At 42.2% G+C, this 25,518-nt stretch overlaps 2 protein-coding genes across 2 annotated transcripts; one reads left to right on the top strand and one right to left on the bottom strand.

Moving 5' to 3' along the window:
- Positions 1–720: 720 nt before the first annotated feature.
- Ccdc184 (coiled-coil domain containing 184) lies at positions 721–3,056 on the top strand. The gene has a single exon (XM_005324878.4). It carries the CDS (start codon positions 1,233–1,235, stop codon positions 1,821–1,823), a length of 591 nt encoding a protein of 196 aa, XP_005324935.1. The 5' UTR covers positions 721–1,232; the 3' UTR covers positions 1,824–3,056.
- A 14,100-nt stretch (positions 3,057–17,156) lies between these two features.
- LOC101964384 (olfactory receptor 10AD1) lies at positions 17,157–18,113 on the bottom strand. The gene has a single exon (XM_005324879.4). It carries the CDS (start codon positions 18,111–18,113, stop codon positions 17,157–17,159), a length of 957 nt encoding a protein of 318 aa, XP_005324936.2.
- Between the last annotated feature and the right edge of the window lie 7,405 nt (positions 18,114–25,518).

Raw genomic sequence — 25,518 nt, 5'->3', positions numbered from 1 at the left:
ACGTGCCAAACGCTATTTTAAGGGTTGGGAATTCCGTGGAGGAGGATGCAGGGGAGAAAAGAATATCTGCCCTTATGGAGCTTTCATTCTCAAAATTTAAGCACTTGGCCTCATCATCCTGGACAAACTCCCAGAAACCTGGGTAGAAGCAGTTGGGTCCCATAAGGCAGAGAATCCCGTCCTTTCCCAGCTCATCGGCTTTCGGTAGCGAAGACTGATTTACTGCAGGAGCCCCAGGGAGAGGCAAAAACCTCTGTAGTGCCCTCCCCTTGTCTCTGCACCGCCAGGCACGGCGGGGCCAGCTCCTGGGTACCGCCGGGCCCCAACTCTCTTCCCTCTCCGGTTTCCCGTGGGCCGCTGGGGGACGAGGAAGTAGGACGCGGTCCCAGAGCCATCCTCTGAGAAAGGAATGCAAGGAACTGGTGAAAATCTTTCCAAGGCAGTCGTTCTCAGTGTCTGATACCCAAGACCGAGGGAGGAACAGACTCTCCCGGGCTTGGGGGTTTATGCAGCAAACTGCTCTCTCATGATTTCCTATTAGACATTGCAGCCACACGCTCTTTCTATTCCCAGCTGAGGCCACTGCAGCGTCCCGGCCCCACCCGCTAATCCAGACAACAGAACCTCACTGCAGCTCCCCAACCATCCTCCCCTTTTTCTTCTCCACTTCCTGGTTACCATGGAGACACACGTCATTTACGTGCCGTGCGTCGCCTTGGAAACGGAGGAGCATCCGCGGCGCCGCCTGGAGACCCGCCCCTGCCGCTCTAGCTACACTCGCGGTCGCTGCTTTTAATGGCCTGGGGGAGTCCCGAGTCGGACGTGCTACCGGTCTCAGACTCCACCCCGACCGTTCTGCGAGCGCTTCTGTGACCCAGGGAACCCGCGGACATTCGGCTCGTGGGTAGCGCCTACCGGGGCGCATTCCAAGAGGTGAAGTAGAGCAGGGCGCGTTGCCCCGGGGCGAGTCCGAAGACGCTGGCCCTGGGACCCTCACTGGGTCGTCCTTGTCCCACCGACTCTTCTCTGCTTTCCTGTATCCTCCCCGCGCCTTTTTTTCTATCTTGCTCGGACTCTTCTTCTCACGTCGGCTCCCGCCCCTCTTGGGAGCTTCCTCTTCCATCAGCTCCTCCCCGCCCCTCCGGGGACCTGTCCCCCTTCTTGCCCTTCCCCCACCCCCGAGGCCGGGCTGGACGCGACCCAGAGCCGCCACTGCCCGCTTCTGCCACTCAATGGAGGACGGTCTGCTGGAGATCATGACCAAGGACGGCGGCGACATGCCGGCGCCTCTTGAGGTGTCCACCGTGCCCGCCGTGGGGGACGTGATCTCCGGGGAGTACAACGGAGGCATGAAGGAGCTGATGGAGCACCTGAAGGCCCAGCTGCAGGCCCTGTTTGAGGACGTGAGGGCCATGCGAGGGGCCCTGGACGAGCAGGCCTCGCACATCCAGGTGCTCTCGGACGACGTGTGCGCCAACCAGCGGGCCATCGTCTCCATGTGCCAGATTATGACCACCGCGCCCCGCCAGGGTGGCTTGGGCGTGGTCGGCGGCAAAGGGAGCTTCCAGGGTGTCCCCCAAGAGCCGGAGACCCCTTCGCCTGGGATCGGGGACAACAGCTTGCTGGGTCAAGATCCCGAGGACGAGGAGGACGAGGACGAAGAGGAGGAGAAAGGGATGCCTAGCCCCGCCACACCCACCAGTCACTGTGAGCGCTCGGAGAGCCCCCGAGCAGGTCTCCTTGGGGGGGACGGGCCACTTGTGGAGCCCCTCGACCTGCCTGACATTACCCTGCTGCAGTTGGAGGGCGAGGCCGCCCTGTGAGGGAACTCCGAGGGGGCACTAACTTCCCGGGCTGGCTTTGGGTTTCCCAGTGCATGACGCGAGGGGACTGAACGGCGCGGTGCAGCATGCTTCACTCGGACAGCTGCTCTTGTGGGTCAGGTAGAGAGAGACTCCCTCAAGGAACGATTTGTAGGGTGAATGACTTTGGGAGCATCAAGAGTTCTTTTTGCCCAACCAAGCGTTTAGCAAACTGCGGAAAGGTGAGGTCCCAGGAGAGGAAGTGCCCGACTCTGGACTCCCATCCATCCCTTTCCCTGCCCATTCTCCCTCCCCAGGCAACAGGAGAACCCCTGAATTATGTAAATAAAATTCTGCTTTTTCTATTGTGAAAAAGGACTTCTCTAGGACTATGGCAAATAATCTCTAATGTTTTACCTAGAAATTAAGGAATTGGGGTATTCTGTTCTGGCAACAGGAAATTTACCCTTCTCCTGAAATCCAAGATATTCAGTGTTCTGCAGAAGCCTCTCCCCCTCACAGATCTCTGCAGCTGCTGATTGGTAAAGGAAGCTTGAGGAGGGAACTGCAGCCCTAGGAATCTGAGTGAATGGGGTTCCAAGGGCCCCTGGGCTGGGAGGAGCTGGCTATGAATGTGCATGAAGACATAAAAGCTCAACCTCTAGGATTTTGCATGCAGAGCGGACCCTGCCTTGCCACTCAACTGACTTCATCTGGGATTGCTTTTCCACACACACTGGGGCTTAGAAAACAAAGAGCCCAGTTCACAGGCAGAGACTCGGGGTGCTCAGCAACAGCCCAAATTTAGGGGACATTTGAGGGACTCTTGGGGGCTGCAGCCAAAAACAGTCTCTACTGGCTACACCTGCTTCACTTTAGTTCCTTTTTCTGTCAATATGTCCCTGCCCGTTGCCTCTCGGTGTTGCCTCCATTACGTCTTGTGTGTGTTATGTGAGTCCACTTGTGTAGTAGTGTGTGAGCCCTGAGGGGCAGGGCTTTGGCTCTGGTGTTAGGTTCAGTGGGTTTCAGAACCTTCTGTGAGCCCTAAGCTGTCATGACACTTCCCTCCACCCAGTCCCCGCGTCCCTTACCCAACCAGGGCATGGAGCATGTGGCTGTCCTGAGGTTCCTTAATTGATGTGCCTCCCTCCTACCTTCTGAAGTGGTGACTTTGTGTGCCCTTCCCCTCCTTTATGTATTCCTTCTCAATGCTTTCCTTGGTGTTAATCTTAATAAAAAGGTGTCATTTCCCTCCTTGCCGACTGGTACTAAGGTTATGTCAGGGTGGGGCTTCTGGGCCCATTGCATGGACTAGGGCTTAGTGGGAAATGTAGGGACCATGCCTTCCCTCCTCTCTCCTTGCCTCCAATTCCGGGGAGTTGACTGTCCCTGCCTGGTTGGGACAGGCATCACCAACTCTGCTGCTTTCCCTTCTGCCTTAGACCTTAATCTAAACCTGAACGGGGGTGGAGGGGTGTATAGGGGGTGAGATGGGGGGAAGAAAGGGGGGTATGTGTTGAGATTCCCAAACTAACAACGGTTTTATAGTCAGCACTCCACATGTGCAAGGGACTTCTTTTCAGCAAAGAATCTCCCCCCTGGGAGATGATTTCTGCATCTGAGTTCTGGAATGGCAGGCATGACACCTGTTCCATGGAAGAGATGAGGTGGGGGGTATTGTTCTGGAGGGATTGCCCAGGAGTGACATAAAGGGAATCACAATAACTGCCTCAAGCCTCTAGTGGAGGATGCCGGTAAGGTGTTTCCCCTGAGAGAGCTTCACCTGACATTAGTTCTAGGCTGTTCCCTTGGGCAACAGAGATTTCCCGGAGGCTGCCCTAGAACAAAATTGAGAGCTGCATGAGCTGGGGTGATGTGTGTGTGTGTCTGTGTGTGTGTGTGTGTGTGTGATGTGTGTGTGTGTGTGTGTGTGTGTGTGTATGCATACACTTACTGTTGCTTCTTGCAGAAGTAGAAAGAGCACCGAAGGCACAGATCCGGGCTTGAATTTCTGTTCCAACACTGAATTGACTGCTTGCGACTTAGTTTCTGAATATATAAAATGGTAATAAAAGTTGTTGGGGAGAACAATATATATAACCTCTAGGAAGTCTTGTGCAAACGTCAGTTTCCTCATTGTTCTCTTGTGATTGGTGGGGAGGGGGGTGAGGGTGACCGACTCCTCTAGGAAAAACCAAAACTACCTAGGGAAGGTTCTAGACACTCCTAATAGAATCTTTCACTATCTAAAGAACCCTTGTCCTTCAGGATAGAGTGAAGGAAAGGGCTATGGTGAAATTCTCAAGCTTAAATATCATGTAGCTATAGCCCCAAAGGTCTTGAGGGCTAGTCCTGTTTGCACAGGATGGCCAGAGGAAGACTTGAGTTATATACAGTGGTTGGGAAGTGTGTTTGGGGACTCTAGGGACTAGGAGATATAGATTCCTGTTACAGTTCCAGCATTCAGCACTAATGGCAATAATAGCTGTCATTTATTGAGGACTTACTGTATGCCAGATACTGTACCCAATTTTTATCTCCCAACAAGCCTATAAAGTAGGCAATATTATTATTTTGCATTACACTTTAGAAACAGACTTAAAACTTGCTCAAGGTCATAGACTGGTACTTGGCAGAGCCAGGATTTAAACCTGTCTGATTTAAAGAGCCACTCAGCTAATTGCTCTCTTATTTGGATCTTTAGCAAAGGAGATCCCTAAGTTCCCACTCCAGAGCCTAAAAGGAATTAACCTTAATTTTGTCACTTTTCATCTTTTGGGTTTGAACAAGCAACTGCAGTTAAGAGTTTAGTTAGTGACCCTTCTGAGAGTCCAGTGGATGATAAATACCCTAATAGCACTAAGAAGATGACTTTCTGGTCCTGCACCTTGAGAAGAAGAAGCCCAGTGCTCCCAGGTATCCCCTGACACAGCTATATCTTTGGGATCCTTTCCTGTTCCCTGTAGCTCAGAGTGTCCATTTGTTGATATGAATCCCAAAGGCTGCTTAGTGCTTTAACATATGTAGATAGTTGGTTGAGTTCTTTAACCTTTGACTCTTCCTGTGCCCACTGTTTTTAAATGTGTCACCAGTTCCTTATATTAAGGCCTTCTCAAAGTTCTCTACTTCCCCCAATTTAGATTCATTAAAAAAAAATCTCTGGAAAAGGGAATTCTTTTGCTTTCTTCAGTTGCCTGCATCAATATCCCACTGGGATCCAGTACAGATTGGTTCCACACATCTTCTGTCCTCCCTATTCCCCACTAACCTCTTATATTTTCTCTTTGGAATGCTCCCAATTAGTGAATTTCGGCTGGGATTTCTAACCAGGGACTCGTGGACAGGGGTTACTTTTGGAACTCAGGAGGCTGCAACCCTTTGAAATCAAATGCAAAACTGTGCAAGGATCTTCATTCTTCAGAAAGAAGGTCCATTGCCCCAACCTAATCTTTAAAATGTAAGAATTAAGTAAAATGTAAGAATCACCGAGCTAAATGGTATTGAGACTTTTTAACTTGAAAAATAACTAAAGAAGAAATGACCCTACTTCACCTAGTATTCCTGGAATCTTGGTCTTCTAGAACCTCCAGAGTATTCCCACGATGAACTGGAAATCTTCATATAAATCCTATTACTCATCAACTATTCAACAAATTCAAAATATACTGACACCTATCATGTACTAAAAATCCTGTTTCCAGTTGCTTCCAAAGTCTGCAGAGCAATGCATATGTATAAGAAGTGAGGAGATGGTCTCCTCCGTGGTTTCATGTTCTACTTCATGTCTAGGCCCAACTCAGAACTTCATGTAACTCATCACAACTCTTAGTTTCTGGCACTCCCATCTCCCACTGGTATAAAGAGTATCTCTCAGGGTTTAGCTCTTAAAATGAAAAAAAAAAAGTACAATTTCAAGCTACAACTATAGTCTTGTACAAGCAAGCAAGCAACCAACCAACCAACCAAACAAACAAACAAAAACATCTAATTTTCTAAAAGCACTTAGAGAATTTATTATTTTCCTAAAATGCACACTGGCATCACCACAGATTATAATCTCTGCTTGATACATGTAAGGAAAGAGCTCACCTTAGTTGCAGAACTAAGCAACAGTTATTCCTCACATACATTTAAGTGCATACTTCTTGAAAGATATAAAATTGCTTGCTTTGAAAGGCAGGCTTTTAAAAGCATCTTTCCTCATCTACATGCTTAGAAGTAGAAATTCAGCCAAGATATCTTGCTACAGTAAGAAATGATAGAAGCACAAAAGCAGTGTTCTTTACTCTCGGATTCTTGCTATCCCTCACTACCCACTTCTAGATTGTCCCAAGAAGGTGAATTTCCTCAGAAATACACACACACAGAGACAAAAAACAAAAAAATTTTAGCTTTTTCTGCCTGGAAGTCCTTCTGCTTATGGAAGGAACCCTGCTTTGTAAATAATGCTGTAATGGTGCCACCTGTCGAGGAATAGACACATTACAAGGAGAGCCTCAAAGGGAATTTATGACTTTCACTTCAGCAGGCACTATCAAATGCCTACTAAAGGCCTGGCTCTCTGCCAAATGGTGGGTAGTGAGGAGAGACCAGGAAATAGAATAAACAGAATTCATTTGAAGATTATAACAACTGCAATAAACGCCTAGCTGCTTTCCCACAGCCTCTCTCACAACTCTGATTCAAAGATTCATCTTCCTAAACCAGAGCTCTGATTATTCATTCATTCTCTGCAGTCTGTATCATGTCCCCAGGACTCCCTGAATTAAGTATAAGATCTGGTGTGTGTATGTGTGGTGGGGGAAGTCAAGGTCCTCCCTAATAAGACCTTGGCATACTCCCAATCCCATATATTTAATTTCCCAGCTATATTTTCTAGATGCTATTCCATCAGATCAGAAGCCCATAAGATCAAAGTCAGAGCTGTAAACGATGCCTAAGGATATTCCAACTCCGTTAATTCCTAAACGAACATTTTGGATGAGTCCCTCAGGCCCCTGGTTCCATTTCTCTTAGACGCTTTTCTCAAGTGCAGGCAGATGCCAATTTCTTCTCCAGAGAAGGGACTTCTGTAATCATGGTCACTTCTGTCAGCTTCCAGAAAAGTGTCCAGAAGATTCCTTATCCCTCCACCTTCCCTTGTTCCTTTCCTCTCTATTATGATGTAAATGGAAAATCCTCAGAAATAGTATATGAAGCTTTTTGATTGTGAGTTTGTACTTTTAATTCTAGGAACTGGGTTAATAGTTTTCATGAAATTCTTAAAGAGGGCTGCAAAACCCAAAAGGGTAGCAGACCCTGTAGTAAAAATATGATAAAATTCCTCATTTTCCTGTATCTGGTTCTTCCATTTCTTTCTTTCTTTCCTACTCTATCCTGTTGGAATCCTATCCATTCTTCGAGGCCCTTCAACAAACCCTTTAAATGCCTCCTTTAAATGCCAAAATCTCTTTTTTGTATGTGTGTACCTATTTTGGGAACAATAAGCATATTTTGTCTTACTTTTATTATTCTTTAAATGCTTTAGTTGTCCCTTCTTCCAGATTATGAGTATCTTGATAGTTGAAACTTCTCTCTCATGTTTATGGTCTTTGAAGTATCTGCCTTATTTTGACTTTTAGGCATCATTGCTTGTAAGGCACATCCACTATTTTAGTACTTCTAAGAAAGGGAAAAAATACCACCAAGTAAATATGCTTTCTTACCATGTATTTTAAAGTTTTTTTTTTTATTTAAAAAGTTCTTTTAGACTTATTTAGAAATAGAACTTTGAAAATATCCCTACTGTGTACACAAACATAACTGAATATCATTATGTTAGTCTAAGTTCTTCATCTTGAATCTGACACTTCTGAGTTACTTTTTTTTTTTTGTGGTGCTGGGGTTTGAACCCAGGTTCTTGTGCATGTGAGAAAAGCACTCTACCAACTGAGCTATATCCTCAGTCCCCTGAGTCACTTTTTGACTCAAAAGTTGTCTATAAATATTTAAAAAAGTTGTCTTTTTCTATACATTTCTATTCTCTGGGGCCAAGTTGAGTATTAGTGAAGCAGCATTTCTTACAAAGCAAAAAGAATAAGTCCTTCATTATTGTCTCAGGGAATTTCCCCCAGGCCCCAATACCTAGTCTGAAAGTTTTAATGCTGATACTCTTTTGATCTTGTAAGAAAGTGTTCAGGGAAAGTGTTCAGACAACTGCCAGGACTAATATTCCTTCAAAGAGTACTTTATTGGTAGCTTAAGTGAAACATCAAGGGATTGTAGGCTCCCAGTCATGCCACTTAGAATAACAACTAGGTCCAGGCATGTGCAGGCATGAGAATTGTCGCGACTGCTGTTTGGTCAATAGTAATTGTGAGCTGTCATCAGTTATAAGACACATTCCATTCTCAGAGATGTTAAAATATGGGGGGAATTTATGAAAATTGTGAATCTTCAAAAATGTTATTGCTGAAAGAAACCTTAGAGAGGACCATTTAGCTATTTTATATGTAACTCGGATGTCTGAGGGATTTCCCATGTTTGTTAAGAGATCAGATTACATTTGACTCAAATCTCAATTCCCAAACCTGGGAAGTCCACAACCTTGCACATGGTGCAGTGTTTTCCTTTTCCTCTTACTTTTCTCTGCATCCATGCCCCTGAGCACACACAGCTTGCCTCAGTTTGGTTGCTTATCAATCTGAGACACACAAAACAGTGCTTTCACTAATTCTACTTAGGCTTTATTTTTTTTTTTCTTTTACTGTAGACTTGAAGAATGGGAGTTGGGGCAATCCTCTTAGAAGCGGACTGTTCTTTTTTATGGTAGTTGGAGTGGTGGGGGAAGGAAGTGGTAGGATGGGAGAGTAATCATCAGGAAAGTCCCATGGAAGAGTTTAAGATTTTCACAATTTCCTATTCCCTATTCTTCCTTTACTCTCTTCTTCCTGCTCCAGAATAATAAGCAAATTCCTTCTCATATTTTGAGAAAAATAGTTCGTTTTATATTTAGCCCTTTGGGTGGGAATAATTTATCTTATTTTTAACCCAAGTACTTTATTAAAAAGAACATTCTGCTTCTAAGAGGACTGCCCCTGAATAAGTATCAATTACATCAGTGCACTTAAGGACTTAGATGGATGATACGCCCAAGGTTGCACAGTTAATGACAGCATTAAGAACAGAACCCTGTTCACCTGAATTAGAGACTGGTAACTTTTCCCCATTAAATACTATTGAACCTTACTCTGCTTTAAATGGTTACAGTGTGCTAAGGGAAGTTTATTGTGGCTGCAATTCAGCTTTGAGAATAAAAAAGAAGAGTCAAAATCCCTTTTATGATCCATGCTGGAAAAAGACATCTAAGAAGAGAACCATGCCTGAGTGACCTATCAGCAATTATTTGTAAACTGCCTGTTATGCCTCTTGGAAGATAGTGGGCACTGGAGCAGACTCCAAGCAGTCATAGTTCCTGCCATTATGGAGCTCATAGATGAATGATATGTTCTTGAATTGGGACACAGTCCTTTTCAGAAGATCGAAGGGAAAAATATCTGTTTTCTATGAGCATTGCTAGCTGACTTGAGAATACTTTTTATATGGGCGTGGTGTGTGAGGGAAAGCAGGTGCATATATAGGTATTACAAGGTAAAATGGAGAAGAGAATAAATAGTACTCAGAGAACTCCCCAAATTTTATATTTCAGAGGACATCCAGAATGACATTGGAAGAAAAGCAGTAGCAGAGGCAGCATTTGGTAATTCTCTAAAAAAAAAGTAAGTAGAGAGGGGTTGCCAAACAAACAAAAAACAACAAAACAAAATCCCAAGTACAGATGACCTGTACACCAATGCAAAAAGTACAGGCAATATAAAAATATATTTTGAGATTTTACACAACAGGGAACATAAAGTCTCACATATATAAAGAAACAGTAGGATGGGATTCACTCTGAAACATGGCAATGAGAAAGGGTCCAGTACACTGTTCCAAAGAAACAGAACTAAGTTCTTATGTGAAGCTGGAAAGTGGTAGCTGGTCATGGGACACACACCAAGTATTTGTGGGGAAATTGCTTTGGGACAGAAGCAGTTTCTTTGCCATGATCTACAAAAAAAATTAGCCTCTGCCTCCAACATTTGTAAAATTCATGAAGGAAAAAAGGAAGAAAGGGGGCCAGAGCGATGTGATGAGGAAAGAAGGAAAGAAACAACAACAACAAAAAAGATGGTCTTGTATGGGATTTTTATATCCTCGAGGGTGAAATAAAAAGTGAATCATTCAGGTAAAAATAAAAGGGAAGAAAACAATATCATTATAAAAATGTGCCAGAGACTAACAAAACAGGCAAACTGAATTATAGCTCTCAAGAACAAGTCTTAAAACTGTTCCAAAGCCAAATTCCAGAGGGTGGGAGAAGTTGATTTTTTAAAAATTTTTAAAAAATATTTATTAGTTATCAGTGGGCACAACATCTTTGTTTATATGTGGTGCTGAGGATCGAACCCGGGCCGCACACATGCCAGGCGAGCGCGCTACCGCTTGAGCCACATCCCCGGAAGTTGATTTAATAAAAATGTCATTGCTAGCAAGAGGTTGACATGACACACTCTGGATTTAATTCTGTTTCTCGGTGATGGAACTGATTAATGAAAAGGGAGTGAGAAAAAATTTGAGAGAAAGTAACTACATCATCGAGTTCCTGGTAGTCAACGAAGATAAAGTGAAATCAAATAATTAAAAGATGATTTCAATAGCTTGAAACTCTATGGGGTAAAAGACTACAAGAAGATGAAATTTAATCAATACAATTACTTTCAAATCCAATAAGCAGGAGTGAATGGATTGGCGAGAGGAATCTCATCAATAAATTTAGATAGATTTAGAGTTGCCAGGCACAGAGTAGGCATAACCAAGAGAGTGGTACCCGAATTTTAATGTGTGCAAAAGCACCATAATGAAAAAACTGAGGAGCCTGATTACAGAAAAATTAAGGACTACTAGGCATCAGTGTGATGTAACAGATTGAATGTTAACATCCAGGAGGGTGGATGGAGGTGAAAACCACACATTGTGAAAAAGTAATATATGGAATGAGATATTTAACTCAATAACTTTGGAATACATTTTAAAATACATGTCCACAAAACAACTATCTGTAGAAGATACATAAAGAAATATATACATTAAACACACTAGAAAATTGTCTACCATAAGAAGAAACATGGGAGTGGAGATGAAAGAAATAAATAAAACAAGAAGGTCTTTACTACAGCACCAATGTTAGTGTGCCATGGACTGGAATATGATTAACTCAATCCTGTGAGGAACCACGACAATTAAAAAACCCAACAAAACAAATACAAATATATCAAAATAACACCTGGAAGATGAAGGGCTGGAATGAGGAAAAACTTTCTAAAACAAAAACAAAATCCAAATCCCCAAAACAAAACTCTGACATCAAAAAAGACTTGTTATTCCAAATAGGTACAAAGAAGAGATAAGTTGGATGCTTGGGGTACATTAGGTGCTACTAATATTTGGCAGCAGGTGGTAACTCTTCCATAAGTGCTGATGAAAGTGCTTGAAATACTTGCTTATTCAATCCTTATAACCATACTAGGACATCATTGTCTTTGTTAAGAGTTTTCTTTCAAGAAACAGAAATCTACTTGAGATAGCTTTAAACAAAAAATGGAGTTTATAATGAGGATGTAGGTTATTTCACAGAACTCACAAGTGAGAATGCAGCTGGGTCTCTAAGGATGATCAAAATCAGGGCAACCATTATCTCATTCTTTCTCTGGAGGCATAGTATTTTATCTCTGCTTCTTTTGGATCTCTGACTTCAATTTATCATCTCTGTATGCCAACATTTTCTGCTTCTTCATGTGCATGGCAGAAGACAGATGCTCCACAGCTTGAGTCTCCACCTGTTCCAGTTAGCAATGGCCTTACCCACTGCATACCAATTCAAATTCTTAGGAAAAATGACTGTTATGGTTTAGATATGACATATTTCCCAAAAGCTCATGTGTGAGACAATGTAAGAATGTTCAGAGGTAAAATGATTAGACTATGAGAACCTTAATCAGTGGATTAACCTACTGATATGGATTAATTGGGTAGTAACTGCAGGCAGGTAGGTTGTAGTACAAGTTAAGTCGCTGGGGGACATGCCTTTGGGGGTTGATATTTTGTCCCTGGTGAGCAGAGGGCTCTCTCTGCTTCCTGGTGCCATGCTCTCAGTAGCTTTCCTTTGTCATGCCCTTCTGCCATGATGTTCTGCCTTATCTCAGTCCAGAGCCATAGGGTCTGCTGACCATGGACTCAATCCCTGAAACTGTGAACTAAAATAAACTATTCCTCCTCTACATTGTTCTTGTCAGGTATTTTGGTCATAATAATGAAAAAGCTAACTAAAACAATGACTATTTTTTTAAAGAGAGAGAGAGAAAGAGAGAGAGAGAGAGAATATTTTAATATTCATTTTTTAGTTTTCGGTGGACACAACATCTTTGTTTGTATGTGGTGCTGAGGATCAAATCCGGGCCGCACGCATGCCAGGCAAGCGCGCTACTGCTTGAGCCACATCCCCAGCCCCAATGACTATTTTTTGAGCCAGCTTGGCTCTGTCAACTGTGGCAATAGTAGATGGGTGAATATATCATGGTATTAACTTGGTTGCCAGAGCCCCCTCCTGTGGTAAAGGAAGAAGATTCTTGGAAAATGGGATGTGTTGCATAACTGACACTTCCAAAATATCTACCACAGCTCACATATTTATTAAATGAATCACATGAAATTCAATTTTGCCTATTTCCAGAGCCCATGCAAATTCTACTACAACACAGCCTTTCACATGTTTACATTCAAGATATCCTTGTCTAGTAAAGAGAAATAGTCTTATATCAGGGTATTCCTAGAGAAAAAAGGCATACCCAAATTAGTATAATTTGAAGAGTTAAAAAAATATTTACAAAGGTATGGGTGGCTGGCTTAGAGGGGAATCACAAGGAATCTAGTATCAGAGCAGCTGTGCATGAAGAGGTAAAAGGAAGACTGGGTTCAAGAACTTGGAAATAGAGTTAGGTGAAGAGTACCACATGAAGGGAGCTGAGATCTTAGGAAAAGGGACCCTACTGAGCTTGTCACAATTCACACACACACACACACACACACACACACAAAAAAAAAAAGATTCAGAGAATATACTACCCTAATTGCATTTAGGGAAATGCTTCCTTTTGATCTATCTTTGCTATTTATTGGCTGAACGCAATAGAAAGCAGAGGTAAGGAAACCTATTGACAAGGTTCATGCAGGTTAGCCTCTCAAGTCTAGAGCTCTGTGAAGAAGGTGAGTTTTTTTTTTTTTAAGGCAAACAGAAAATACCTGTTTTTAGACCGAAAAAATATGCATAAGCATATTGGAAGCCCCCAAAGATGTGAGTGCTCCTAGAGGTTCTATATAAGTTTAATTTTACTTTCTTGATAAACCATAAGCTAAACTATTTCAAAAAAGGATACTAACAGGTTGCTCAGGGATTTTCTTGGGGGTTCAGGATCTGGACATTCCTCCTCCCGTCAGAAAGCTTTGCTTTATTTGCTTAACACATCAGGATTCTGCTTAAGATTTAATTGAGGAAATAGCACTATAGCATCTGCTATGGCCAGGTATTGTACCACACATTAGCAGGGAAGACAGAAAAGTAAATAAATTTAAAAACAATACGGAGTAGATAGGAAAAGGCACAGATTACTATGAGAACTCAAAAGAAAGCCCAGTAAATTCAGAAAGGGGTGGAGGTCAAGGGAGGTTTCCTGTAGGGGGTAATTGGAGAAGAGAGAAGAAGTAAGACAGCTTAGAGGACACTGCAGTTGTTCGTGGGGGCGGGGGGAAAGAGGAGCTCCACATTACACAACTTGCTAAAAATGGGGTTATCATTTAGGATTAGACTTCAGATCCATGCACAGGACTGAAGGCTACCAAGCCTCGGAGTGACTGGCAGAGGTCTCTGCTCAGGCCGGCCTCCAGCCTTGCTCCGCCCATCTCCCGTCCTCCGTCAAAGGGGCGCGGCATTTTAGCAATCCCACTCTGCTGGGAGGATATCCCAAGCCTCAAGGTCCGCATTTACAGCTGCAGGAGACCGCAGCCACCGCAATAATTTCCCAAAATAGAACGTGTTTCCCAGAGGTCCACAAATTAGCTCAATTCTACCCGGGCGGGGCAGTCAAGGAGAAGGCGCTCATTGGTTGCCACAGCGAGATCCAAGAGTCTGAGGAAGGCTGATTGGCCGCAGGCTCCCAGCGCGGGCCACGCCCACCTCTGCGGGTTCTAATCGGGTCAGAGCCCCAGAGCCTCACGGGTAATTACTAAGTCGGGCGGGGAAACATGGCGTCGGCTTGCCCTTTGGCGTGAGGGCGCCGAGGCTCCGGCTACCGCGCGCGGTCGAGAATTTCTGGGTTCCTTTCCCACATTTTCACTCTTAGGCCGGAGCCGTAGTAACTCTCGGCCTCCGGCTTTGCGTCCGAAAATGAAAGGGGACAGGGTAGCTTCTCCTTATTGCATTTGAACAGGTTTTCGCAGACTCGGGGTGGGGGGGTACTTAGTATCCTTCCAGTGACCAGGTGTGTGGCTACGGACGGGGAGACGCGGCCGGAGGGGCGGGGGGTGTAGCTTCTCAAGCTACCTCTCACGTCGCTTCCTCCCTGGGCCCGGGACTTGAATAAGAAACTGCTCGTCCTTGAGAAGACAGTTCTAGGTCACTCGGGGCCTGCTTTTCCAGCATTGCGGGCTCCATCTCACCTTCTGTCATCCATATTGAACGCACGATTTCTGTAACGAATTAGACGACTCCTCTTACATGGAATTTTACTCTTTCCTAGCATCCGACCCTCCTCCCCGGTTTTCCACCTGCAATTCCCGCTTATTCTTCAAAGCTTAGCTAATATCCTCGGTATGAAGCCTGCCCCATTCTTTCTAACCTCCCTTAGCAGGCTCTGGAAACAGCGCAAATTTTTAAATGCTGTTTATTTTAAGCAAATTACTTAACATCTGTGAGCCTGTTTTTGCATCTCATAAAGTTTTGTGAGGATTAAATGTAAAGTTCTTAGAATATGAGTACTTAATAAATGCGAGCGTGCTGTTAGTGTTACCATTATTTTTTCTTGTCTGTCCTGCTAGATGTTGAGATCCTTAAAAGCCACAACTGTCTTGTTTATAATTTTAGTATTACCAGTGCCCAGCAACTGTCAAGTGCAGAAATTATTTCTCATATTTTATTATTTGTTTTTTCAATCGCTGGGATGGAGCCCAGGGCATTGTTCATGCTAGGCAAACACTTTACTAACCTAGCTACATCCTCAGTATTCAGAAAACTTTTAAATTAAATCACTTTTTTTCCTTTGGCTTTCTTCCTTTCCTTCCTGTTCCCTGCCTCCCCCTCTCCCCGCCTTTTAAAGGCTCCTTGAGATAGAAATTTTTAAGCCTAGGGAAGCTGAGGCACTAGGGGGAAAGGTAAGTCCCTTTTTATGTTCTACACAGTGACCACGAAGGCTTTATTAATCCTCTAAGCTTAACAAACTTTCAACAGGTTTCTTCTTAACTTTTCTTCTTTTCTTAAGAGTGTTTAGAAAACTTGTAATTGCTGTTTCTCTGCCCCTTTGATATGTATATAAATCTCCTTATAAGCCTATTGCTATTTTACTGCCCAGGGAATGTCTTTCTCAGGATCTGGAGCCATCCCTTTGAAATGTAATCATTAAGGAAGATAGTTCTCCAGTCTCTCTGAGGGAGGGTAAGACCCTAATATGAAGATTGTAAAGCTATTTGTCATGAAGATACAAGTTAGTTTACTTTTCCATTATGTAAGACCAACTAGCAAGCAAGGGGACCAGATTTTAAATCTCTCCCAACCCCTTGTTTCTGTGGACTTGAGTTCCATCTCCTATTGCAATAGTCTTGAATACTTTCTTGTCCATTTAACTTTGGTACAGTTTTTCTTTGACAGTAGAAATCTTGAGGTTCTGTATTTATTGTTTTTTTTTTCTCCATAACAGTGTTGACTCATTTCTTCCTTCTTGCTTAGAAAATTTCTCACATTCTCTGATTTCTAGAGATTCACTAATTTGCACTCAGAAGAGTGAAGCTACACTACTTCAAGTCATTGTAAAGGGTAGTATGTAATGTGCAGGAGGAGGAACTACCCAAGTGGTACATCTCTTTGAGGGCATCCCAAATGCCATATTCCATCCCATAGTATGGAATTAGCTTTGGAAAATAAAGAACAGACCAACCCTCTTCCCCCTCTTTATTATTACAGGGACATGAGAAAAATGCAGTTATCGAAGAAAGAGAGCTGCTGAGATTGTAGGATCCTGTTAAAGAAGGTGGTTTGGCTAAGGATAGAAGCTAGAGGGAGCCAGAGAGGAAAAGGTTGCAAATAGAAAGGCTTCTGCAAAGGTGGAGATAGTGTGGAAGAGTGTTCCTTAAAGTACAGGGAATGAAATTGATCCATTTAAAATGAGGAAGTAAGGTGGAGCATGTTTGAGTAGAGATGAAGTGAAAGATGTAAGAGAAAAAGTCAGTAAGCAGGAAGGGGAGTCATTTGAGGTATGATTAACAGAGAAGGAAATGGGTGGCTTGAAAAGTTTGCTAGAGGCTCTTAAAACTTGCATGAAAAGGGAAATACCAGCCAGATAGTCATCTTACTAAAAGAACCTAAAGGATTTAGGAGAAGCATTTTGACTCCCTGACTTTTCTCACCCACCCTTCTCCAAAACACATAAGCACAAACAAGTTGAATGTAGAGTTGGCATTTAGAGGTACCACAAATGCCCCTTCACTGGCTTATGAGAGTTAAGAAGATTGAGTTCAACTTGTTGATATTTTTAAAAAAATATTCTCTTATTAGCTTAATGTCAGCACTGTTCCATAGTTTCCTTTTTCTTACTTCTTCACATATATTTTCTTATATAAAATGAGAGCAGACCTAGGAAATGAAAGTAGATTGTGAGAAAGAAAAACAGACTAACAAATTTACTCCTAAATATATATGTAGGGGGTGGGTATCATGTCAACATATTATACAAATAAAATGCAGTTAAGTGCATTATTTATCAAATCCTATTTGTGAGAACTTAGAAGACAAATTCATAAAAGTCTTAAATTCTCTTGAGGAAGTTGAAGGGAAAACAATGCTGGAAGTGAAGTCAGAGAGGAACACCTTAGACATCAGGAGGGACTTCCAGATCTGAGTCTAGTACCTAGGAAGCTCTCATGGAACCTTTCAGCATTGGAAAGTTACTCACTTGTCGAGGCTGGGAAAGGAGTAACTTTCCCCACCCTAAGGGAAGGAATTTCTTGCTGCTAAACAGACTCTGCCTGGGCCAGGCTGGCTCTCCCAAGAGCCCTCAACATAGCCCCCTTCATTTCCTTGTTTCGTAAGCTGTAGATGATAGGGTTGCACATGGGGGCAATAATGGTGTAGAGGAGGGAGAAAGGCTTGTCTTTGTCAGGCCCATGTGTACTGCGAGGATTCATGTAGGAGAACATAGCCGAGGTGTACAAAAAGACAACCACAGTCAGGTGTGAGGCACAAGTGGAGAAAGTCTTCCCCCTTCCTGAGGAGGAGGCTCTGCCCAGGATGGAGGTCAGGATGCGGGCATAGGAGGTGACAATGAGCACCATGGGGCTGAGCAGCACCACAATGGCATCAGCAAAGATCACTTTTAAACTAAATAAACGGTCCCCACAGGAGAGGGCGATCACTATGGGGGCCTCGCAGAAGAAGTTCTCTACATGGTTGTCTCTGCAGAAGGGATTCCTGAATGACATATACTCAAGAAAGATGCCATTGATCATCCCAAAGAACCAGGAAGTACCCACCAGCCTCACACAGACCTGTCGGCTCATGATCTGGGCATAACTAAGTGGCTGGCAGATAGCAACATAACGGTCATAGGCCATGAATGCCAAGAGGATGCACTCAGCCACTCCCACACCAAAAACCAGATACATCTGGATCAGGCAGGAGGCAAAGGAGACAGTGTGGTTCTTGACTACCAGGTGGATCAACATCTGTGGGATGGTGGTGGTGATGAAGCAGACATCCAGGAAAGACAGGTGGCCAAGGAAGAAGTACATGGGGCTGTTGAGCCTGGGGTCTGTCCAAGTAATGAAGATGATGAGGCCATTCATGGCCATGGCAAGGCCATAGAGGGCTAGGAATAGTGTGAAGAGCAGTGTCCGAGTGGAAGGATAGCTCTGCTCAAAGCCCACGAGGATGAACTCTGTAACTGTGCTGATATTCCTTAGGTCCACCATCTGGGCATGCTTGAGTGGGGAAGACAGGAAAATCACAAGAGAGATAGTTGTATATTATTGTAAGTTACTCACTTGTGCCCAGAAACACCAACCATAAAACAGGGTGGATGAGGGGTGGTAAATGTTTTGGAAATTAGTGAGATCTAACAAGTTGGTGGTGCAGTAGAATAGTGAAAATGCCAGGGTCACCACAGGCTGTGTACATAGACTTATAATATCATACCTGATGATTTTATTTTACTCTCATTTTAACTGGCCTCCACTGAAGTATTGCATCTGTTCCAGGGCCCTCTATACTGAAGGATTAGCCACTAATCCAAATGCATTCAGAGATTAAGAAATAAAGTAGCTGTGCCTGGGGCCTTTGTCAATGAGGAAATGTTTAAGGAATTGAAGAATGGAGTATTTGAAGGGAGGTGATCATGATAATTAACTTATAGAAGACCATATTTTGGAAGAATTCAAGACAATAGAACAGGAGGTGACAATGAACATCACGGGGCTGAGCAACACCACAATGGCATCAGCAAAGATCACTTTTAAACTAAATTAAGGGTCCCACAGGAGAGGGCGATCATTATAGGGACCTTACAGAAGAAGTTCTCTACATGATTGTCTCTGCAGAAGGGATTCCTGAATAATATACTCAAGAAAAATGCCATTTATCATTTCAAAGAACCAGGAAGTATTTACCACGCTCACATAGAGGTGTGAGAAGAATCAAGACATAATTGAATGAATTTTTCTAGAGAAAAAATATGCTCAGTCTTTATGTACCTAATTTAAGATGATGAATGGGTTGAAGTTTCAGAGAAAATAACAACATTCTGCCAGAATTGTCCCTCAGGTGAGAGTGCTTTGCACATTTCTGAAGACATTCATTTCCAGCTCTTCCTCATCCTCCACATTTTCCATGGCTCACTCTCCTGGAAGTTGCTGTGACCACATCAACCATCCATTTTGCACATGCTGGAGATATACTGACCAGCCTGGTTGTGAGGTCTTGAATACTTTCTTAACAGAAGACAGTTTTCCACCTGGGATTAAAATTTAGGGCTATATACCATTGGGTGGAAAAGATTCAACCATCTCTGTGAGAGAAGGAAATCTATGAGCAGAGCACAAACCCAACCTTTCTGGAATGGAAGGTTCTCCTTTGGAGAAATTTGATTCACCCCTTTGCCTCTAGGAGTAGATCTTTAGATAATGAGCACTCCCAAATCACATGCTCTTATTTTACTACTGGAAGTCATTATATTTATATTAAATCTCTTGATTTTTCTTCTTGACCTTTAGATAATGAACACTCACAAATCACATGCTCTTATTTCACTACTGGAAGTCATTATATTTATATTAAATCTCTTGATTTTTCTAACTCTTGTTTTGGAATTAGGTTTTGTTGGATCGCTTCCATTTTCAGATAATTGGAGATGGTCAGTATATCTCTTCTTAACTCCCAATTCTGCCCACCACTCCTTATCTTTCATCTTCTACTTCCTTTTTCTGTATATCTCACATTATCTTCTCTGTGAGTCCCTTTTTCCTTTTTCTGCCTACTTCCAATCCTATTTTCTTCTGTTCCTTCCATCTCATCCTTGGTGATGTGTGCCTGCTATTTATCTAAGTTGAATGAACTATCCTATCTTACCCATACTTTTTTTTTTGAGATTTTAGAGAGAGAGAGAGAGAGAGAGAGAGAGAGAGAGAGAGAGAGAGAGCGAGAGAGAGAGAGAGAATTTTAATATTTATTTTTTAGTTTTCGGTGGACACAACATCTTTGTTTGTATGTGGTGCTGAGGATCGAACCCGGGCCGCATGCATGCTGGGCCGACATCCCGGCCCCTTACCCATACTTTCAAGTTCTCATGTTTTCTGTGCACATTTTAGAAGGTATCTACACTATTACTGTTCCTCCTGCTCTTCTTTTCCTTCCTCTTCCTCTTGTCCCTCCTATTCCAGGGGTGCTTAATCACTGAGCCACATCCCAGCCACTTTCATTTATTTATTTTTGGTGACAGGGTCTCACTGAGTTACTTAGGGTTGCACTAGGTTGCTGAGACTGGCCTCGAACTTATGATCCTCCTGCCTCAGCCTCCTGAGTCACATTGTGGTTCATGAACCACTTATGTCCAGGAATTACTATTATTCTTTACAGATCTAGATTCCCTCTAGGTGTGATTTCCTGGTAGATCAAGGCAATGTCTGGACAGTTAGTCTATTCCTGTCATCAACACTTTGGGATGTTTTTGTATCTAGGACTTAAAGAAAAGGAAAGGGAAGGATAGAGAGCACTGTTTAAGATGTTACTTGGCTACTCAGAGAATTTGTGAGGACTGAAGTCAGAGTTTGGGAAGATCAGTCAGTGAGCTAGACTCCACAGAAGTCTGGGTCTTGTCCAAGAAGAAATTGAGGTTTGACCTGAAGAATCACTAGGAACTGTCAAAAGATAAATGGTTACCTGTGGCTCATGTTCATTGTGCCTAGCATCTAGAGCCTTGTTAGCCACTGTTAAGGGTTAAGTATTTGGCTAAGTAAGTGAGATAATATAATGGAAAACACATCCTACCTCATTCTGTTGCTCTTCTGGCAATGATATTTGTCACTGAATTACCATGCCAAGTAACAGAAGATCTCATGGTGTTTGATGAGGAGCTGGTCCAGGGAGGATGGTCTGACTTGGGTGGCCACTCTGTAAGAGAATGGTGTCTGATGACCTTGTTAATTCTTTGACATCTATACTATTACAGACAAATGTCTACTTAAAAATATTACTGAATTACATGTGCATAGCACTTTATAGCATAGGTGTGAAAACTTAGATGTCCCAAATTACCATTTGTTAATACAAAATATTATGTCCCTTGTTTTTCATCTGGTTTATTTATATCTTCTCAGGTTCTTAAAATCTTGTCTGTATGTTTGACTTAAAAATGACATCTTGGCTAGGTATGGTGGCACATGTCTATTATCTCAGTGATTTGGGAGGCTGAGGCAGGAGGATTGCAAGTTGAAAACCAGCCTTATCAGCTTAGTGAGGCCCCCAGCAACTTAGTGAGACCCTGTCTCAAGATAGAAAATTAAAAGACTAGTATTGTGGCTCAGTAGTTAAGTTCCCCTATGTTCAATCCCTAATACCAATAAAAAATTGCATGTCTTTCTGTTAATTGAAGAAATATCAGCAAGAAAATAAGAAAAAAACTTCTTTAGCTTTAAATAAGCATCTATTATTTTGTAAAATAAAACTGTTCTTACAAATATAATCTCTGACAAAGAATCTTTTAAGAATGCGATTCAGAAATTGTTGCTGTGTCTTCTAAAACTAATTTTGAACCTCTGAAATATAATTTTTATTGATTATTCTAACTAATGGCCATGGTGATATTTAAAATTTACCTGTCTTTTGAATGTGAATGTGTGTGTGTGTGTCTCTGTGTGTGTGTATATGAATTTTCTTTGTTAAACCAGAAGTGGATACTGATATTTTCTTCTTCCAACTGTACATAAAATTTAAAAAAAAAATCTATACATGATTCCTTGGATTTCCTATTAAACGAACTGAGGGTCTGTGATCTCATTTAAATTAACAATAATTTACAAAGTAGTTCATATCCATCATGACATTTGAGCCTCCATTTTATTATTGTACCTTAATGATGTAATTTAATCTCATTGAAGAACTGCTGATAATTTAGGTTGCATAATGTAGCTGAACACAGTTTGGCGGGGAGAAAAGAATAGAGAATGAATTTTCAGCTGTGGGTCTATTGTGATGTCATAGTTGATTTAATTAACCTACTGTTCTGACCTATTTTAGAACCATCTGCAAGCAAAATAGAAACAGTCCAACAGTTCCAAGAGCCTCTCAAAAGAACAGTAATTTGTATTAGTGGAGCAGCCACATGATGGTGGAAACAGGACTGTTTTGATTACTGCACTCCTGGTTATCCATAGACTTAATAGGGTAAGAGAATAAAATGCTGAATACTATTAGAGGTGGGGTAGGGTGGGAAATGGCTTCTTTCATATTCCTGATGTATTCTTCCAAATGAAGGGAATTTTCATAAGATAATACTCCTGATCTTTGCTTTCTTCCTTAATACCATTGCAGGGAAAATCAAGTGGTTTACCTGATGGGTGATTTTAGAAAGGGGAACCAATCACATTCCCCTTTTCCCTCTGCCTTCCTTTTAGAAGTGAGTGGTCTTTAGGTCATCCTCTGCCCCTGTTTGGGAAGACTCTGTTGCTCTCCAGTGCTGCCAGTGACTGGGGAATAAGTCTCAATTCCTGGATTCTATGTTAGGAATTCCATGTCTGCTTGTTATTAATAAAGGTGATATTTTGCCTTTATCTGTTGACTCTTTGTGTTATTTTCAGTTGATTCAGAACTAGGGGGGAAGAGAAGTATTACTTAAGGGACCCCCTTAAAGTCCCAAGCAATTATTATAAATAATATCACATATATGTTATAAACAAAGATATGTATAAGAGTTTTGGTTTTAATGAAAAAACATTATAATGTTTGGCAGATTCTGGAGGGAAAAATTCAGTCAATACACATATTTTGAGTTCTCACAGTACAGTGTTGGTAAGTTGAGAGAGGTCTGCATTCCATGACCACAGGAGCACAATGAACAAGCATGCTATTGTAGCCCAGACTGATGGGAAAATGTCTCATTATCATGATTCTTGTCCTATTTCCTGAAGAGGAGCAGGACATATTCAATAGTACAGTGCTCCTGTTGTTCTTCTGGTATACTCTGACCATAGGAAATATGCTCTTTTGTAGAGTTTTATTATTAATTCTATGGAAACTGTATTAGGAATGGGGGTTAGTTCACTTGAGTTGCATGTAAACTCACAACCTTGTTTAAATAATGTATATTTTTTTTCTTAGAAAGTGTTAGTCTCTGTGAGGTTTGGGGTTTGGCTATTTTCTTTCAGTTCTGCTTTAAATAAAACATGCCTTTCATAATTTCAAATTGTACACCACCTGGAACTGCTTTTTTTTTTGTAGTGCTGGGGATTGAACCCAGGGCCTTATGCATGCAAAGCAAGTACTCTACCAACTGAGCTATATCTCCAGCCCTTGAAACCACATTTCTTTTATGCGTACTTAATTTTTTCTCTTCGTATTAAATAATATCATATCATGATACAGAAAATCATTGCTTTTATGGGGGGAAAGTGGTAGATTTAACCAGGGGTTCATGCTGAGAGCCATAGCCAAGTAGGAATGACGCATGGCAATTTCCTTGTCAGTCTACCCAATGTTGCTTAGAGGGAGGACTCTCCATTGTGGAAATGGGCTTGCCTTGGACCCAGGTCATTTGCAGTGACATTGCATGAATGTTTAAGAGTTTTGGTTTGAAAGGTGACCTTGCTCAGGGATTAGGGCGGCTCTGGGTTTAGGGTGGATCCTGCTGGATTAGGGTGGCTCCAGGTTTAGGGTGGATCCTGCTGGGAATAGGGCATATCCTGCTGCCTCAGGCACCCGCTCCTTGAGTTCCCATGGAGTTCTCGTGGGGTTCTGAGAGTATTTGGTATGCAGAGCCCGGTGGAGGGGGGTATATTTTTCCCAGAACATATGTGTAGAGTGCCGGTGAGAGTTCGGGAATAAAGAGTTGCTGCTGGAATCTACAAGGCTTTTGTGGTGGCTCAGTTATTTTGTGCCCAGCCAGACTGCGGCAGGTTCATGCCCCAACAAGGGAATTGATAAATCATCTTTGAAATGTTATAGGAAAAGTTGTGTGCATTATAGTATTTTCTTGGATAGTTCATGATTTATCAGCTTCTAAAAGGAAAAACTTTTGATTTAGAGATTTGAAGTCATTAAGATCCCACAGACTTCTTTTGGCTGAAAATTAAAGTACTCTTGTTTTGCTGAATTGTTTCCTCAATAGTTTCTATTATGGAGAGTGATACAGAATTGAGCATACAATCCTATCATCAGTAGCTCTTTTTCTCATAGGAATCTTGGCTCTCACAAGTGGGATAGACCACATGGTAAGCTCTTTTCCTTGGGTCACTCAATGACTAATGGCCTACAACACTAAAAGTTACAGGAAGCCTTTTGATTGCTTCCCTGAAGGGGCCTACACTCCAATTTGGCTTTCACAATTAAAAGGAACAAACTGATCTATGAACATAGAGAAATGAGTAGCGGTGTTGTAGGATAATTCAATAGTATATGTATGATTTAAGTTCATAAATTAACATTGGTTCTAAATCACCACAGAGGCAATACTTCTAACCAGAAAAGTAACTAGGTATTACCTAGAGATATTTCACTCCGAGGAATATTTTTTTTTGCCAGAGTGGAAAATGAGAAGCGGGAAAGGGGAGACTACTAAACTGAAGCTTCAGAATACTTTAGGGAACTTCATCCTGGGAAATGCCTCTATGGTGACCATGGTGTTGCATTTCCTTCAAGGTCAGAAATGATATTTGGAGGAACTTCCTGTTGTACAAGGGATTTTAAACATTGAAACGATGGGCAAAAAAGTCTCATCCTTCAAACCTGCTCTGCAGGTTTTGAAACTATTTTCATGAAAGTTCCAGAATGTCAGGTCCAGTCTAGAGTTGGTCTAGGACAAAGGATGGTGGCCTGCACAGTACCAGTGCCTCCAGGAGCATCTATTCCCCTAATCTCCTTTCTTAGTTATGTAGTAACAAATCCTTAGTCACTCAAGTCAGAAACTAAAAAGTACCTTTCAATTCCTCCTTTCTAACCTCCATATTAAATTGCCGTTAATTGCTGGTCAATATTCATCATCTTATACTCTCTCACAGGCACCCTGTATTCCATCTATGACCTGTCTTTTCTAAGCACTTCATACTTTTTTAAGCCTCCAAGTTTCTGCACATATTCTCACCCTCTCCCTGGAATTCGCTCTCTGTCTGCTTTCTCCACCTAACAAACTCCTGATTCTACAATACCAACTTGAACTCTTGCATCTACAGTGAAGCCTTCAGTAGTAACTCCTACCCACCTGAGTCCATGTGAAATTGCACTTGTTCCTGCCTCTACTAGAGGCACTTGCTATAATGTCTTCCCCTCTAGATTAAGAACTCCTTAAACATAGAGATCTTATATTCCTATATCCTGGCACATTGCCCACTACAGCAATTTTTCAATATATTTGTTGAAAGAATAGAGGAATAATTTTCAATATAATTTAATGCTACCAATTATATCAAATAATCTCCTTCAAACCTGTTTTTCTCATCTGTAAAATGAAAAAAATACATATTTGCCTGATAAGCTTGTTGTAAAGATTAAGAGGGATTATTTTTCATTTACCAAGATGTGTGTGAGTGTGTGTATGTGTGTGTGTGTGTGTGTGTGTGTGTGTGTGTAGATCTTATAGAACAGTATCTGCATTAGGGAAGGTGCACAATAAAT

Source organism: Ictidomys tridecemlineatus, chromosome 6, assembly GCF_052094955.1.
Source record: "Ictidomys tridecemlineatus isolate mIctTri1 chromosome 6, mIctTri1.hap1, whole genome shotgun sequence".
Lineage (NCBI taxonomy): Eukaryota > Metazoa > Chordata > Mammalia > Rodentia > Sciuridae > Ictidomys > Ictidomys tridecemlineatus.
The sequence above is the reverse complement of the archived record's forward strand: the minus strand, read 5'-3'. Positions and strand labels throughout refer to the sequence as shown.

Coding starts and splice junctions, on each gene's coding strand:
- Ccdc184 (XM_005324878.4), top strand. CDS start 1,233: ATGGAGGACGGTCTGCTGGAGATCATGACCAAGGACGGCGGCGACATG.
- LOC101964384 (XM_005324879.4), bottom strand. CDS start 18,113: ATGGTGGACCTAAGGAATATCAGCACAGTTACAGAGTTCATCCTCGTG.